Source organism: Protopterus annectens, chromosome 7.part0 (assembly GCF_019279795.1).
Source record: "Protopterus annectens isolate FY-2018-M chromosome 7.part0, PAN1.0, whole genome shotgun sequence".
In the NCBI taxonomy this organism is placed as follows: domain Eukaryota; kingdom Metazoa; phylum Chordata; order Ceratodontiformes; family Protopteridae; genus Protopterus; species Protopterus annectens.
This window is the reverse complement of record NC_056739.1, coordinates 1,165,405,344-1,165,423,477: the sequence shown is the minus strand read 5'-3', so window position 1 is coordinate 1,165,423,477 and position 18,134 is coordinate 1,165,405,344. Positions and strand designations below refer to the sequence as shown.

At 39.9% G+C, this 18,134-nt stretch overlaps 1 protein-coding gene across 1 annotated transcript in view; it reads left to right on the top strand.

Moving 5' to 3' along the window:
• Positions 1-3,505: 3,505 nt before the first annotated feature.
• The window catches only part of SEMA7A (semaphorin 7A (John Milton Hagen blood group)), a 550,369-nt gene continuing 535,740 nt past the window's right edge, over positions 3,506-18,134 (top strand). The window contains exon 1 of the mRNA XM_044077757.1: positions 3,506-3,643. Coding sequence (XP_043933692.1) covers positions 3,535-3,643 — 109 coding nt within the window. The 5' untranslated portion in view covers positions 3,506-3,534. The remainder of the gene's footprint in view (positions 3,644-18,134) is intronic.

The following is an 18,134-nucleotide window of genomic DNA, read 5'->3' as shown; positions in this document are numbered from 1 at the left end:
AGTTTCAGAGAGAGTTAAAATGTGGGGAGTGTAGTGCTGAATGAGAGCATGGAGATCAGGCACTTTGTTGCAGATACTCTGGATATTAAGGGAGAAGCATTTAAGTATTTTGGTTTTGTAAGTAGAAGTGAGAGTGGATGGAGAGGTACTAGTGAGAGTAGGATTGCTAGAGGTGTGGGGGAAGAAGTAATAGTAATTGTAGATGGAGTAGAGGAATTAGAAGATAAGAGTTGGATATTAGGACCAGGGTTGGGATGTATATCACCTGAAAGGAGGAGTGTTGTCAGGATAGAGAGTAAAGAGATTGGATGAGGGAGAGGATAGAGAAATTTGGGTTTTAAGTTTGAGATTAGTTTAATAAGGGGAGTAATTTTATTTTAAAGAATAAATAGTGTGATAGAGTACAATGAGTGTGAGCATATAGGAGTATGGTAGGACCTGGGTAGATTTTGGGTGGGATGTAGGTTCCGAGTGGAGGGTAAGGGGAGAATTGCAGGGGAGTGTGATAAGATGTGACATATGTCAGTGTAAATAGCAGAGGGAAGAGGAACATCATTATTAATAGGCGTTAGGCAATAGTTACAACAATACAATATATAAAGCAGTTTTAAATGTGACAGGCAGTCTCTAGAAAAACTAAAGAGATATTAAGATGTACCACAAAATATCTGCTCTTTACAAACCAAAAAATATATGGCAATATAGAAACCTCAAAAGGTCCCAACAATAAGACTGCAAACAAAGTTTGTCTTAATCAAAATACAAAACACGGTCTCCTAAATTAGCAGACAGCATTCAGCTGACCACTGATCCAGTAAACTTCCAAAATAAAATGTGACATATAAGTAAATGCAGACAGATTAACTAAAGCAGATAATCTGCAAAAAAATGGAGACAATAGTAAATAGAGAGATACTTTTTCTTACAATATTGTGAAACATTCGAAATACCCCTCAAAAAATAAAGCAGTTAATACACCTGTATGCAAAAATAAACACAACGCAATATAGACAGCAACAAGTTAGTGAAGCTACAAATGTTACTCAGGCAGGATAAAATGGAAGTATCATAAAACTAAGAAATAAAACGGCTAAAAGCTGTGCAAGCAGTGAGCAAAGTCCCTAAAAAGCAACTCCGCTCATATTCAATAGTCATTTGCAACAAATCCAAAATGTAGAGGTCCCAACATGTCCCGATAAGCAAACCCTACAGATGACAACTCGCAGGCAAAGTTTCATCCAAAAGAATTATCAAGCACCCTTTACAGAAGGGTGCTATTCACAACTATGAGGGAGCTAAAACAAAGGCCCAAACGTCGCACAGACAAACCAGTCCCAAAAACGACCACTGCAGCTATTCAGCCCAAGGCCCAAACATCACACAGACAAACCAGTCCAAAAACGACCATTGCAGCTATTCAGCCCAGCAATGAAAGGAACACAATTAGGCTCACTCACCGACCATTACAGCTACTTGGAGATTTCAAACATTACCGCAAATACAGTATCGGCATTCCTGAACGGAAATGGCGTTTGACTCCAGCCAAAGGTAGAAGATGCTGGTTGCCATGCTGATGAAAACTGAGGGTCTGCAAACAGTTCTGGCATCTGTTCTTATTAAAAATGTTAGCTTCAAATTTCTCGCATGTGAAATCCTCTGCCTTTGAAAGCATGGTACACCATAGTGGCCAGGTCAGGAATTATGTGAGAAATGAAGATTGCATCACAGTATCCAGACCTGAACGTTTAAAAAGTAGGCTTCTTACACATGCTGTCATGGATCTTTCAGAGGATTAACTGTTTCAGACAGGAGGTTGCAGGTTTCACAGTGTTCTGCTATGGTGATGCTCACTTTGTACAGTAAAACACTGAAGCAAGTCTATTTGTCTTTATGTTGCTACATTCCACTAGTTTGAATTTCCTTCCTTGGAGCTAGATTCTCCATGTCTAGAAGAATTGACAGAATTTTCTTTGTCTTCCACCTCCCACATGGTTCCGTTACTGTAACACGCCTGCTTAAAATTTTTCACTCCGTAGAGGTGGGGACCAAGAAATTTGTGAAGCGATGCCCACCCGTTAGACAGCCATCTGTCGCAGAAGCCACACAATGCGGGTCTGGATTTCTCTATATCTGTCTCTTCCCAGATCCTGGGTAGGGTCCCCATTGGCACAGCTATAAGGTTAGGTCCTCAGCCGAGTGTACAGGCCAAGTCTTCCTGAACACACTCTATGAAACCATTGCTTCAGGTCTCTGCTCCAAGTAGCTGACACATACACTCTTTGAGATTTAATTTTCACACACATACACCTGGGAAAGGCTGGCACAGATTACCTGCCGTACCAGCTTTGCCCAGACTATAAGGTAGATTCACTGCCACCAGTTAGTTACTATAAGTCTATTAAAAGGGTATCCAATTATAGTGAGTGAGTGAAATTAATATTAATACAAATGGTAACGATGAGCAAACAGCCAGACTTCCAGGAGTGGCCAGAGTTATCACCAAATAAGTATGTGCAACTACTCTCAAAACATAAATATTTTCTGAAAAGGACCAGCCACAATGAAAGTTTAAATATATTTTATAATAAATAATAAAAGAACATGAAAATACTAAATATCTATTTATAGTAAATACCAGAGCTTCAGTCACAGGGAACATTAAAAATAACACCGATGGAAAGTTTCACACAGTTATAGAAAAACAGTATTTAGCTAGTCTGGCCATTTATTCCTGATTGACTAAAAGACTTACTGTTCTTACTTACTGAATAGAGCAAGGCAATATGGGTGAGTGGTCCCTGTTGTCAGACCCAAGACAGAATACAGAATGCTGCTGAGACTTCAGGCTCCTAATGTTAAAACATTATTTCTGTACAGAATGACATCACATACATCTTCTGACTTTGTTTCCCATGCTATCACCAAAACTAGAAGCTGACAGGATTTTAGCACCCACATGTCAATAATACACAAACAAGAGTATTGCTCAGATGTGGTGCACCTCTGGAAAGTCATAAAACCATAAAACCATTCCACTTTTCCTACAGGAGCTACAACCTGTTCTGTAGCACAGACATTGCGTCTCTGGCTCCATTCAAAACTGTCGGATAACCACTGCAATCTGTCTCTTTTTACTATCCAACCATTCCTGCATCTCACTATCTTCCACTTACACATTTTTGTCTTTTCATTATTTTCCTTATTTTAGATATCACAGTATTGTAGAAAAGCCAGTCACATTCCTCCAACCCATTCTCACAATGCAGTTCTTCAGAACTCTTTAATAATCTTCCTGTTGGACCTTCTATAAATTTTTAATAAATTGTATAACATTTTTCTACTTCACCAGCTTTCTTTGCACTGCATGTGAACTTTCCATCATTAACAGCGTAACATTGAACACTGAAACTGAACACTGAACAATGAAACAGTAGAAATGACAATCTCTATGGCTCCACCCTCCTTGATGGATTATATTACAACTCTCTGATGAGCTGAAGCTCTTTTAGTGTGCACAGTGTGATCATATTGAGGATGAAGGCTATGACTGCTCTTTCTGGAATTATATTTATTACTGGTCCATTCTTTCTGTGTGTGGATTGCTATCCCTTTCTTTCAGGTTCCAGGATAATTTCTAAGAATGGTACGTATATTTGTTCCTGTTCTTAGCTCACCTCTGTTTTTATTTTATGCATTAAGTAAGCTGAGACTGATGTAGCTGTAAACAAGAAGGCAGGCTCAGATAATGTCTGTCTTTTGAAGTGATTATAGAGACTTCCTCTGAGATACATCACGTTCAGTTAAAATGCCCAATTACCTAGCAATAATTAATTCATTGCATGGTAGAAAGCTGCAAGCTAAATACTGCATGCACCGTAATCTTCATGTCACTTCTATAAACACAACTGAATTTTTTTCTAATTTACTACAGTAATGCACTGTTTTACAAAACCTTTGTTTAAGAGCATAATCTGCATATACTTAGGCTCAGAATTTGTAACATTTAAGCCATACTGTCTGTTTTGAATCAATATACTGAGCTAACCTTATTATAATTACTCCCATCCATAATCTTGCATATTACTTATAAAGTGTGTAACATTATACTTGATTTCTATTCTCCACAACATTTCCTTTTTCTGCTGCCATAGGGGGTCAGTATAATGCTATACAGTTTTTGCAAGAATTACTTCTAGGATTGCTTAGTAAAATGAGCACATAATATTATGAACAATAAGATCATATTCTTACACAAAACATATTTGAAGGGATGAGTGTAGAACTGCAGCCTATTTGACAGTAATATAATGAGTTCTACAAGATAACAAAACAGGCTATGAGATGCAGTTATTGTCACTTTCCAAAGCTGCATGCGCAGGGACTGGCTGCTAGTGGAATATGTTTTGGCTCTTTGGGTTTTAGTTATTTACAGAAGGGAGCAGGGGATCTGACTGGCAATACTGGTGTGTACTGCAGTATTTTTCACAGCATTCTAGAATCATTCTGCTCATAGAGTTTTAACAGTAGAACTGATGAGAGTACACATGCTTGAGTTAGGCAATGTCATTATAAAATGTTATATGCTGCTACATTCTAGCCCTAACTTTTCTTGTAGCAGACCAGCTACTGTTAAACAGAAGGTGTAGATTTCCTTCATCCTGTAACAGAATAGCAGTGTGATTTCAGCAAACACCATTCCAGGAAAAAGTCCTAGATAAAGCTTATTCAATTAGTTGCCTTACAATCTAGGGGTGAAACTTACAAAAGGATAGTTATGTAAGGAAACAGCTACAGATAAGAGAGGTGATGGCTTAGAGCAGACGTTCGCTTGGTACAAGGAACTGCACTCCATGCTGAGTCACCCCCTCTAGCCTTACAGGATTAGTGCACAGGAAAGGAGAGTAGGGTGCCCGATGTCCAGGTACAGTACAAGGTTCTTAGGTACATTGATCTAAGTCAGGTGCATGCACCCAAAACAAGTATTACTTCAACATTAGCAGGTGGACATTGCTGACCTATGGGTGGAGTGCATGCCTGCTGCCAGGCACTTCAGTCAACGTGCATGAGGACTGTAGTTTAATATATCTCTGGGGAAGCAGTGTGTAGCTGTTTCCTTGTGGACAGTGGTGTCTACCTTTCTCTCTGACAATACTGACAATAATATGCATTTCTCTGGTTGTCTTATTTCCCTCAGCAAACACCACTATGATCATAATATAATTTGTATAGCCTCTTCACCCAGTGTCCTGCTTTATTCCTAAGTCCAAACTTAGTCCACAATAAGGCATGAAAAGCATGCAGCCCTGTATATATCACCAGAAACAGGTGCTGACTGAACAACAAATTAAACTTTTATATGATCACTGACCAGCTTACTTATTCAGGTCAGATTATGGCCAAATCTGACAGTTTGTAAACTGAGTCAGGTTGGGACTGGTTTACAGCACATATGTACATTCTACTGGCCAAGCGGGTCATATCAGTGACATTTCAAGTGGGGAGTTCTGACTTGTGTATGTAGGAAAACTTGACATACTAGCAACATGACAGTAAGAAAAGTGATGACCTGTAAACCATCAAGGGATGTTATTAAAACCCAGCTGTCACAGTAACTTCAATGCCTTCCTTTGGTTAAGCCACACCTTTGGCCAAAGGGTGACAGTTACACTGTAAATGTGTGCTCATTTCAGCACATGAATCACATGAAACTAAGATTATACTACTGGAACCTGCACTCATTAGAATCCCATTGGTACCTGCAGTCCTTAGAATCCGATTTGTACCTGCATTCCTTAGAATCCCATTTGTAGCTGAAGTCCTTAGAATCCCATTGGTACCTGCATTCCTTAGAATCCCATTGGAACCTGCAATCCTTAGAATCGCATTGGTACAGGGGTGTTTTACGGCACTATGTGACACTGCGTCCTTATCTGTTTTTAGTTGTTTGTTAATGATTAAGATGACTAGGCATCTGGTTAAGTGATGCACCCTACATTACAAATTTTGCAAGTCGAGACTGTGGAATCAAATCACATACTACAGGATATAGCTTATCAGCAGGTCATAGTCTCATCCCTCTGAGCTAAATGATAATTAAACAGAGCTGAATTCTGCAATAAATGTACTAGTACTGTTTGCTTTAACTGGTCTGTCCATACAACTGTTTACAACCCTGGTGCACTTTAATATGCCAGGTTTCCAATGAGGAATCACAGCAGCTGCTAGAGTATGGGTTCCAGTGCATTGCTGTGTCTCTTGCTTCTTGTTTTAAATAGTACCCAGCAGGGTACTACCTACATCCCTTGTAGCCCCCTCCACTTACATAATGGTAAAAACTGGATGACATCTGCAAATATCACACTGCTGTATTATCAGTGTGAGCCTAAGGCTGTGTTTTAAAGTATCATTAGAAATCAGATTAGCCTTCATTATATGTTAAAAAGATGTGAGAACAACATTTTGCAGTACTGGGCTCTGTAATGCTGAGAAGGTTGATGTAAGTGCATTGCAAAGATATGGTTTAGTTGTGATGCCATGCAATAATGGCTATGCTACTTGTATTGTTCTTCTATATGTAAGGAATGTTGCAGCTTCCTGACATATCTTTCACATGAGGATAGTAGATTATCACTTTATAAAGGGGGCAAGGCATTTTTTACTGATAACTAAGCCAGGGTGGCGGTATAGCTCATTGGTTGCTAGTGAAATACAAGATAATGTGCACAGATTTGAATGCTGCCTAACTCTTTAAAAAAGCCACTAAACTAGACCAATGGTCTTAGACTTGTTTATGGAAGCAATTTTGACACCTGGGTCCTATGAGTGAGCCAGTTGGCTATCCAGCAGACGATAAAAGGGTTTTTACCTAAATTAGTGAGCTTGTCTATAATGCCTGAGTGGAGTATAATATCAAAAGTCTTGGCCAGATTAAGGTAAGCTGTGTGCACAGTCCTGCCCTCATCCATTGCTTTGGTGACCCTCTCAAAAAAGTTAACTAGATTTAAAAGGCATGACCTTTCTTTAACAAAGCTGAATTGAGATGGGTCCAGTGTTTGCAGGTTGCCTGTGTCCTCATTTATTATGTCCACTGGCTAAGGGACATCCTTTCTTGACTTATTAATTACTTTTTTTTACAATTAAATTTACAAAAAGAATTGCTATATCCAACATAAAAAAAAAAATCACTGCTGTTTGATTCCCAGTTGTACAGATGTATCTCAACATCTGTGACCTGTCTATGCCATAAAAAGATATGCTCACCAGTCATGATTGCTCTTTCTGTCATACTTCCTTTACAGATGTTCATCGTGTTACACTGCTGCAGTCATTACACTTGGGTTATCCTGCCATCAGGCAGTCCCGCAGTCAGCCAGACTTCCAAAGTCTTGGTCTGGCGTCAGTTGCTGTCGCTTCTTCTCTGACGTCAGTGCGCCAGGGGTATGTAAGATGCATCTGACACCATTTTCTTCAGTCTTTCTTGCCGCGCAGTGCCTGAAGCAAAAGCAGTTCACAAGTGCCGGTTGGCCGACTCCTGAGATTTTCAAAGTTGAATTTCAGATCCGAAGTGTTCAATAAAGCTAAGTACCCCATTGGGGAAACTTTTTTCTTGCCTCAGACCGATGTCAGAAAAAGTTAATAATTGTATTTCTTGTGGGAAGCAAATACCTCATAAGGACTTCCACTCTTACTGTATTCCATGCCTAGGCCCTGATCACGACGTCACTAGTTGTCGGTTTTGTGCTAGATTTAACAAACGCAGTATAAAACGACATTTTGATTTTGCTTTGCACTACTTTGGCCGAAGGTTCAATTATACAATGCCATCGGAACAACAGACGACCGCAATTCAAAAAACGCAAAGACAAGGATAAAGACAAGCATCCGAGGTCCAAAACCAACGACAAAGCCTCTTCTAGGCCAGTCGCCGGTTCACCGGTTCTCAGTGAGGCGCTTTTGCAGCCCCTGACACCTGCTACCTCAGAGCCACAGACCGCCTCCAACTCCCACATGGAGACAACTAGGCCTCTGGAAACTCAAGGTATTAGGCCTACGGAAACTAATCCCTCAGATGGGTCTGAAGCTGCTGAGCAGGCTTCGGCTTCTGAGGGTGTTTTCAGACCTTCATAACTTACTATTAAAGCAACAGCCAAGACAAAAATACCATTAAAGACAAAGAAGCAAGTACAGCATTCTCCAGGACAGTCCTCCATGCCTAAGAAACAGATGCTCAAAATGGCCGAAGACCTCATTACTCTAATCAGGGGTTCCCATCCCCATCCTGAAAAAAGGCCTAGGCAGGATACAGACTATGATTCCTTTGATCAGGTTTCCATTTCCTCTGATTCCTCTTCAGACCAGGTATACTCTCTATCCCCATATGAGGACTCTGATGCTGAAGAATCTATCCCTTCAGCCTCTCCTCTTGAGGATTACTCTTTTAGGGAAACTTTACATACCATGAAGGAGCATTTCCATTGGGAAAGTCAGGATTATTCAGAATCCAGGAAAAGGCTCAGGGACTTCCTTTTATTGCCTCAGCACAGGCCCCTTGCTATTCCGCCTGTGTTAGATATTGTGGATGATGTGTTCTCTGAATCCAGCTTATCTCCTGATTCTTTGCCCCCTGCTCCAGCCAAGCCAGATAGGTATTATAGAGTCCCTGATTCTCACAAGTTTCTTTATAAATACCCTTCTGCTGACCCAGAAACCATTTCCCAGGGTCCCAAAGGGGTTAAGGCTTCCATTGCAAAAAAATCCATTCCCCTGTGACAGAGATTCTAGAGCATTGGATAGATGGGGGAAGAAAGTTTACACTTCTGCAACTTTAGCAGTAAGGGCTTTAAATTGCCAGTTTCACATGCTTAAGTATCAGCAATATTTAATGGCTAAATAGAAAATGCTTTCAAGCTCAGAAGCTCCTGACTATAAAGAAATGCAGGATTTATTGCATGCAGTTGAACAGGTGGGAAAACATACTCTGCAATGTGGTTTTGATTCTTTAGAGGCCTCTTGTAGAACCGCAGTTACAGGTTCTGTGATTCGAAGAAATGCTTGGTTAAAAGAACAGAGTTTACCTGACCATGTTAAGTTAAAATTATTGGATGCTCCTTTACAGCTTGATACCTTGTTTGGTGTTAAGGCAGAAGAGGTGTTAAAGAAAATGGAGGATAAAGCTAAATCTATGCAAACAGTCAAAGATTTCTTACAGGTACAGCCACCTTGATTTAGCAGAAATTGGCCTACAAAGAATTGGTCCTTTCCAGTGTCAGACAGGCCACAGAGAGGCAGATACAGACGCCCAAGAGGCAGATTTCAACCCCAAGGCTCTTACAGACAATGACAGTGGGGTACCTCAACCCCAAAAGGAGGTGAGGACAAGCCTCAACCTTACAGGAAACAGTCCCAATGACTTGCTGCTTCGTATGCCAAGCACTTCCCTTTCGGCAGCTCCCTTAGGGGGAAACTAGCACTTTTTTCTCAAAATTGGCAAACAATCACCCAAGGCAAATGGGTTCTGAATATTGTGTCTCAAGGATACAGGTTCCACTTTCACACTTTACCAAGGCTAAAGGGAATGCCAAACCTGCCACAAAACCAATGGGCAGTGGCTCAAAAACAAATTTCAGCCCTCATGGACATGAGAGCTATTCAAAAAGTACCGCAACAGGAACAAGGACAAGGATTTTACTCAAGACTCTTCCTGGTCCACAGAAAGGACAAAGCCTGGAGACCCATACTAGACCTTTCAACTCTAAATACTTACCTGGATGTTCTGAAATTCAAAATGTTGACACTACAGCAGCTTCTTCCCATGCTGGGCAAGAAGGCTTGGCTTGTTACTCTGGACCTCAAAGAGGCATACTTGCATGTCCCTATCAGACAAGATTGCAGAAGATACCTCAGATTCAAAGCCGGTACAGTGCACTACCAATTCTCTGCACTGCCCTTTGGCTTATCTACTGTGCCCAGGGTCTTTACAAAGTGCCTGGCACCAGTAATTGCATTTTGCAGACAAAAAGGAATTCAAATATATCCATACCTGGACGACTGTCTCATTCAAGCAGAGAAAAAGGACATTCTTCTAAAGCATCTGGCATTTGTAAAATGGCTGCTAATTTCTCTAGGGTACGCAGTAAATGAAAAGAAGTCATAACTAGTGCCCTCACAACAGATAATATTCCTGGGTGCCAGCTTGGACACAACATCCCAGATGGCTTATCTCATGCCAGACAAACAAGGACAACTGACTCAATATTTTCAATTACTGGCAAAAAAGTCCCATCTCCCTGCAAGAAAAATTCTGCAGGCCCTGGGATTCATGGCATCCTGCATACTACTAATCCTGTATGCCAGACTGCATATGAGGAAATTACAATGGTACCTAAAAAGTGTTTGGACTCAACACTCTCACAGTTTAGAAACAGTAATACCAATAATTCCCTGCCTACAACAGGAGTTTTGATGGTGGGCACAGGCATGCCACCTCAACAAAAGGTCAGCCTTTCATTCTACCCACAGCCAGGCAGACTCTAACAACAGATGCTTCGGATTATGCCTGGGGAGCACACATGGCAGGAAAATGTATTCAGGGCAAGTGGACCACAGACCAAATGCATCTTCACATCAATCAAAAAGAGATGTTGGCTGTTCAAAATGCCCTAACAGCTTTCAAGGACCTTCTGCATCCAGGACAATTATTATTAAAGACAGACAACACCACAGTAATGTGGTACATAAACAAGCAAGGGGGCACTCATTCTTATCCCCTATGCAGGCAAGCCATGACCTTGTGAAACACAGCTCTAACTTATCAAGTTCATCTGCAAGCACAATTCCTGCCAGGAAAGAAAAATACTCTGGCAGACGATCTCAGCAAAAATATCATGGACCCTCACGAATGGAAATTGAATCCACAAATCTTCAGCATGGTAAAGCAAAAATGGGGGTGCCCAGACATAGATCTTTTTGCCTCCCCACTGAATTGTCAACTACAAAAATTCTGCACAAGGACTTACCACACACAAGCATGGAAAGTGGATGGTCTTTCGTTCAGCTGGAAAAGCCTAAAAGTCTATACCTTCCCACCACTGCCTCTCCTTTCAAAGGTACTCCTAAAAGCCAGACAAGAAAAAACACAGATGATCCTGATTGCTCCAGACTGGCCATGACAGCACTGGTACCCGATCTTAAAGAACTTAGCTCAAGACCCACCATGGATTTTGCCTCAAATTTCACACCTCCTGACTCAACAAAACAATCAGATCCTGCACGGTCAGCTCAAAACCCTAAACCTGGCTGCATGGCAGATTAATTAGTCAAACAGGCAACACCTCTCTCTAAAACTGTTATGGATGTCATTTTGGAGGCCAGGAGGCCTAGCACCAGGAAATCTTACTCAGTAAAATGGAGGAGATTCTGTGCCTGGAACCAGGCTCAAAGCCTTGACCCTCTTGTCCCAAAGATTCCTCAGATTTTACAATACTTAACTGAGATGCTGGACAAAGGCTTATCCTTCTCATCAATTAAGATCCACGCCTCTGCCATCTCAGCTCATTACAACACGGATCCTCCTTTATTCTCTCATCCCTTGCTAAAGCAGTACCTCAGAGGGGCTAAAAACATAAGACCACCCCGGAGAGCACCAACACCACTGTGGAACCTCAATTTTGTTTTGGAAAAACTGACCTTGCCACCTTTTGAGCCAGCCAATACAGCCAATCTAAAATTTTTATCATGGAAAACAGCTCTGCTCCTGGCAGTAACTTCAGCACAAAGAGTCTCAGAGCTACAGGCATTAATGGCAGTGGAACCTTTTATAATATTTCATCAGGACAGGGTTTCTTTAAGGACAAACCCTACCTTCATGCCAAAGGTGGTATCTAGTGTGGCTCTTAACCAAACCATCCATTTGCCAACTTTCTATCCAAACCCCCAGAATAAAGGGGAGAAACTTCTGCACTCTTTCGACATACACAGGCAGCTACGCTTCTACTTGGACAAAACAAAAGCTTTCAGGAAAACTGAGCAACTGTTTGTAGCATATGCTGCAGGATCACAGGGCAAGGCTATCTCAAAGCAGACTATTTCCAAGTGGATAGGACACTGTATTCGTTACCCCGATAGTGACAGTGTTTTTGTAACTGCTACGTTTGTATTAAAAACTTTTTTTGGTTCCTGGTGAGTGGATCTGGAGTTTGTTCACTGCCTGAAACTGCTTAGTACTTTTGGATTACATCTTTATTCCACAAGCGGTGGATTCTACAAGTGAGGATTATCCCTTTATGGTATAGCCAGCGGATTTCTTTTCTTTTGGAAGTAATTCTTTGTGGGGTCGAAGGAGTGTGGTTAAGTGTAACACAATGAACATAGTACAGTTTTGTACCTACCATAAATGTAGATGTTCGAGTGTTCACACTGCTGCAGTCCAGGTTACCCTCCCTCCATCCCCTCTGTCCTAGCTGGACTTATCTATACCTTTCTATCCTATACTACCTTTGTGGTGTATTTGCTTGTAACTGAAGATATTGTTTTTATTTTTTATGTATGTTTTATTAGCAATATGTATTGCCTACCTACTTGGGGGCACCTGACATCTGGGGCAAGAAAAACTGAAGAAAATGGCATCGGATGCATCTTATATACCCCTGGCGCACTGACGTCAGGGAAGACGTGACAGCAACTGACGCCGGAGCAAGACTTTGGAACTCTGGCCGACTGCGGGACCACCTGACGGCAGGAAAACCCAAGTGTAATGACTGCAGCAGTGTGAACACCCGAACATCTAGATTTATGGTAGGTACAAAACAGTACTTTATGTATCTCTAATATTTACTAAATGCAACTATGTACTAGGTCTACATACAATTCTATGTAATTGGTTTATATATTTTATATATATATATATATGTGTGTGTATATATATATATATATTTTTTTTTTCATCAAATGTGTATGTGTTTTTGTACAGTGTTGACCATGTACCAAGTTTAGTAACTGATTGTTTTATTTTTTGTTGTGTGGCAGTGGTCATCAGTCAGGGGAATCAGTTTTGTGTGCTGGTGGGTTTTCCCTCTCTCTTGTAGTTTTTATTGTTTATACTTATGCAATTGCAATTGGTATTGACAGCAATCATCTGCACAGCTCACAACATGGTGCCTTTTTTCTTTTCTTTTGTCTGGCCTAGACTACCACCCATAAGTGAGTATTTTGCTTGCACCCAATCTGTGATTCACTGATGGGTTTGTTTGTATCAAGCAGATGTTGCTAGCTGTTTTGTTTGACAGTATACTTTGGTTTGCCATTAGCCTTATTTTTAGACATGGAGGTACTGTTTCATTTTTCTTCATGCAAGAAGTTGGTATTTGCTATTATTACTGGTTATATTAACTGTAGCAAAATTGCTAAGAGTGTGCATGTCATGTGTGGTATATGACAATGGATGAGATCTAAGTTCTGTGCATAGTAAGGACTAATGGAAAGGTAATCCTTTCTCCAACAACTGGAACTGATCTGCCATTTTACTGAGGCCAAGGTTTCAAGTGACTATAATATGGGCTCATTATAACTGACCATGGATAGTGTGAAATATGGGAGTCTACTTTAGAAGACTGAAAAACCAAAAGACTGAAAATTCAAAATACTGAATGATGGAATTTGCCCCTTTTCCACTGTTGTGCAATCTTGGAGTGGGTATATATAGTTAGCAGGGGGTGTGGGTTGCAGGGGGGGGGGGTTGCCCCCTGCATTAAAAATGTGTTCAGTATTTTGAATTTTCAGTCTTTTGGGATTCAGTCTTTTGGTTTTTCAGTCTTCTGAAGTAGACCCAAAATATGGCTATCCATTTTCCTAGCTACCTAGCTCTTTTTCTACTATTCTTCCCCCTTTTTTTATATTTTGAAAATTTCATTCATAACACAAATCCGAGACTAAATATCATATTACTCTTTAAATATTCAAAAGAGGGCTTAAGATTTAATAATTTTCTTTACCTTCTAGGTTCTGTTTAATAATTAGTGGGTTCTGGCACACTGTGGTTATTACTACCGTTTATAGTGTAATATTCCTTCATTTAAGTTCTGTACCTCCTTCCTTGCCCTGACTAATGTGTTAATACCAGTGGGTATGTTGAATGATTTACAACTTACTACATTCCTATTCCATCATCACTTCTAAACTATATAGATCAATAAAGCTAGAGATAATTGCAAACAAGTCTCCTCCTTATTTCTAGACTTGTCCAAAGCCTTCGACTCAGTTTATCACAGCAAACCTCTACTTCAAATGTCCTCATTAGGTCTATCTCAGCCTACCCTTCTGTAGTTCAGAAGATACCTATCCAATAGGTATCAGTCATTAAAATGTCACTCTATCCTCTCTCTATACCTCCCAGTCACCACCATTATATCGCAAGGCTCTATCCTTGGTCGCCTCCTCTTTAACATTCTCACCAATACCCTCCACACTTCCACACAAAAGGTCTCCATAATACAGTTTGTAGATGACTCAACACTCATTTGCACATCTGACAACATAGTACACCTCCACAAAATTACTCAGAAAACTTTAACAGCAACTGAAACATTGCTTTGTAGCTCACAACTTATGTTCAACCATAAAAAAACAAACTACTAATTCTTTCCCAAAATCCCTTTCACATGAAAAAACAAAAATTAAAGTCCTTTCTGTTGATATTGCAACCATTAAAGTCACTTCTCATAGGCAAATTATTAGGAATGATAGTGGATAATAATCTTAAATTCAACCTGCATATAGAAAATTGCATAAGAAAAACTCATCAAGAACTAGGGATGCTTTACAGAGCCAAAAACATTCTCACAGATGCAACTAAAACTACACTTGCTTTAGAGAAGTCTATGTAGTTTAGAAGTAATGATGGAATAGGAATGTTGTAAGTTATAAATACTTATCTCGTCCACACACTTTTTTATGACACTCTCATCCTTACTAACCTTCAGGCATCACAGAAATCTAAACTTGAACAATGCTATAACAAAGTTGCTAAATTTGCAGCAAATACTCCTTTCAGAACCCAACACTTTATATGTATAGCACTTCTTCTTTTGGCTTTTCCCGGTTAGGGGTCGCCACAGTGGATCACCTTGTCTGCTCATGACTGGCAGTGGAGTTTTACAGTGTCGCATTGCCAGCCCACCGCCCAACCTTCCACAGAAGGCACACACTCACACCTAGGGCCAATTTAAAGTGTCCAATCCACCTGCAGCATGTCTTCGGATGTGGGAGGAAACCGGAGCACCCGGAGGAAACCCACACGACCACAGGGAGGACATGCAGACTCCGCACAGAAGGCAGCCCAGCCGAGGATCAAACTGGAGAACCTCTTGCTGTGAGGCGGCAATGCTAACCACTGCAACACCATGGCCGCCCTACTTTATATGTATAGCACTAAAAAGCCTAAATTAGTTAGAACTACTCCATCAACCAACATATACACAGCTTCTTAGCACCTATAAAGTTATCTAGAATTCATCTGCTTTACAAGCAGTAAATAATGTTCTATACAACTATGTTCCTAGTTGGTCATTATTATCCAATGACCAAAAACTCCTGTGTGTCCACAAACCTATCAAATCTGCTGAGCACTGTCTGTGTTCATGCCATATTGCTAAGGCCTGGAACTCCTTAGCTCCATCCATCAGGTCAGTACTCTTCCTCCCATCCTTCAAAACCATTCTGCAAGACTTTCTAGCCAAAAGCTGTCTCTGTTCTTGCTCAACACCAGAATAAACTATATTCCTAAATGTGAACAAATACCTCTTCATACCTCACATCTCCTAAATCTCCCTTCTTCACTCACTTCTTTACTTCTATCAGTTTTTCTTCCCTGGCTTTCTCTCAAAATATACCATAAACCTGATTTTCTCTTACTTCATATTGCAATTCCTGTTTGTATTAAACTAACCTATCTTTAATTTCTTTCTAAATTGGCTAAAATATCTTTAACTATTAAATCATTGTCAGATAATTTGTATCCATTCTTAACAATGTTTTCATATTGTTTCTAATTTGTTATAGTTATTTAAACTGTAGCTATTTTTATATTATTTTTAAGGACTGTAAAATTGTTGTTCTTAAAATGTTTTGTTATACTTTGGGACTCTTCTCTCTTGGCCTCCATTAAAAATGGGATCCTAACCAGTCGGACTTTTCTGGTAATAAAATGTCAATAAATAAATAAAATCATAAGTTGTGATTTCTCCAGCTGTATATAGTTCTGTGTCTGATTTTGTGTTTTAATTTGCTCAGCTAGAGCGTCTTCTGTGTGGAGACATGCATGAATGGGCATACCTTCGTTGAAGGTTGTGCGTCAAGGCCGGCAACTCGGCATGTAAAAATCTACTGCCAATCATTAGCGGACCGGAGTTCCGCTGTAGCAACCCCTAACCGGGAAAAGCTGAAAGAAACAACAACAATTAGCAGAGTAGCACAAAACTAAAAGAATTATATGAAAATGATATGTTTAATGCAGCTGAACAAAAAGTTCACTTAACTCACAAATAAAAAAATATTTGATGGAAAAGGCAATTCAGGTTTGCCACATTTATAGATGCCCAAATTAAAAAATTTTTTATGGAAAAATGAAATTTTGCAGGGCAAACCATACTCATAACTAATGCAAAGGATTGGACGTCTCTTTTTTGCCATAATGTTACTTTTTTATGGTGTTTCATACAATATTCAAGTGTTTCAATTACAAGACAATACATTTAGGAAATATTTTTTGTCCTAAAATCTTAAGATATTTGCCATTTTTTATGTAATTTTTCCTACAGGACACAACTGTCCAAGTAGGGACTCTCCTGCATACAGAAGGCAGATGATAACTCTGGGACAACTGACTTACATCTCACTTAACAAATACCAGATGTAAATCCTGAAAAAATATAAAAAATACAGGCCTAAACAAGATCTGTAATGGAAGGTCAAACTGCTGAATACTGTGGTAAAAAAAATGTTGCTACAATATTGCAAATCTGCAATATTTGCCACATGTGGTCAAAGGCCAAATAATCATTATTCAGACTGTTTCTGAAACAGTACATAAATTACAGACATAGTTACATGATCTGGAACAAGGCAGGACATGGAGCTAACGGTCTGTAACACCTGGGGGTTCATGAGGGAAGCTTTCAGGTTGAATTCACATTACAAAGTAGATACTACAAAGCAAGTGGTAATATCCTCCCCAGTACAGGTTCTACAAAGTTTTCCTATGGCCAGGGATACGCATACACTGCATGAAGACCCCACTGGCAGTTGTGCCCTCCCAGGATGCCATTCACCAATGCATGCATGCATACATTCATGCAATGCATGGAATAGCTGCTCAATAATATGGCACCCTAGTACCAAATATAAATGTGAAATCTGAATCTGCTTCTTATTGCCAGTGCTGTTAGATATAGTGTGTTCAACATAGCTAGTGAATGATGAGTACTTGGCAGTCTTCTTGAGGTAATAGCTTGCCTTCTGATCCTTTGGGATGAGCCATTCTAAACTGCTGTTCAATTATTCTTACACTGAGATAGTGCACTCTTGCAGAAATTGGGATAATCAGTTTGTGAAATCGATTGCTTATTTTATTTTCCAGAGGTTCATTTCCTTAGTTGTAATGTTAAAAACAGGATAACATGTGAGTGAAGACATTGTTGTACCCGGCTGATGTCCGTACCCATTAAGGTTTCTGCAGAATATTCCATCTAACAACCAAATAAAGGGGACACACAGCCAAGAACAACAAGAAAAGCCTAGCTAAGTTAAGAGTTTTCACTGTGTGATTCCTTAAAACCCCTTGTAGAAGAGGATTATGGTATATACGCAAATGACCCCTTAAGGGCTTCAAGTGCTTCAGCTATATGGGGATTCTGAATGCCTATGACTTATTTCTTTTTAAGTTGGTTAATGGACAAATTCAGGCTAATAAAGTCGCATAAATAAGTCATGGGCATTCAGAATCATTTTTTGAAAATGTGATGGAGTGGTTGTGCGTACAAAATGAAAATGTTTAGCTAGACTCCTGTTTAGTTGACCTCCTGTAAAATATTGCACAATTTAGTTACAAATACACAACATTTTCCAATTTAAACAGGCCTACC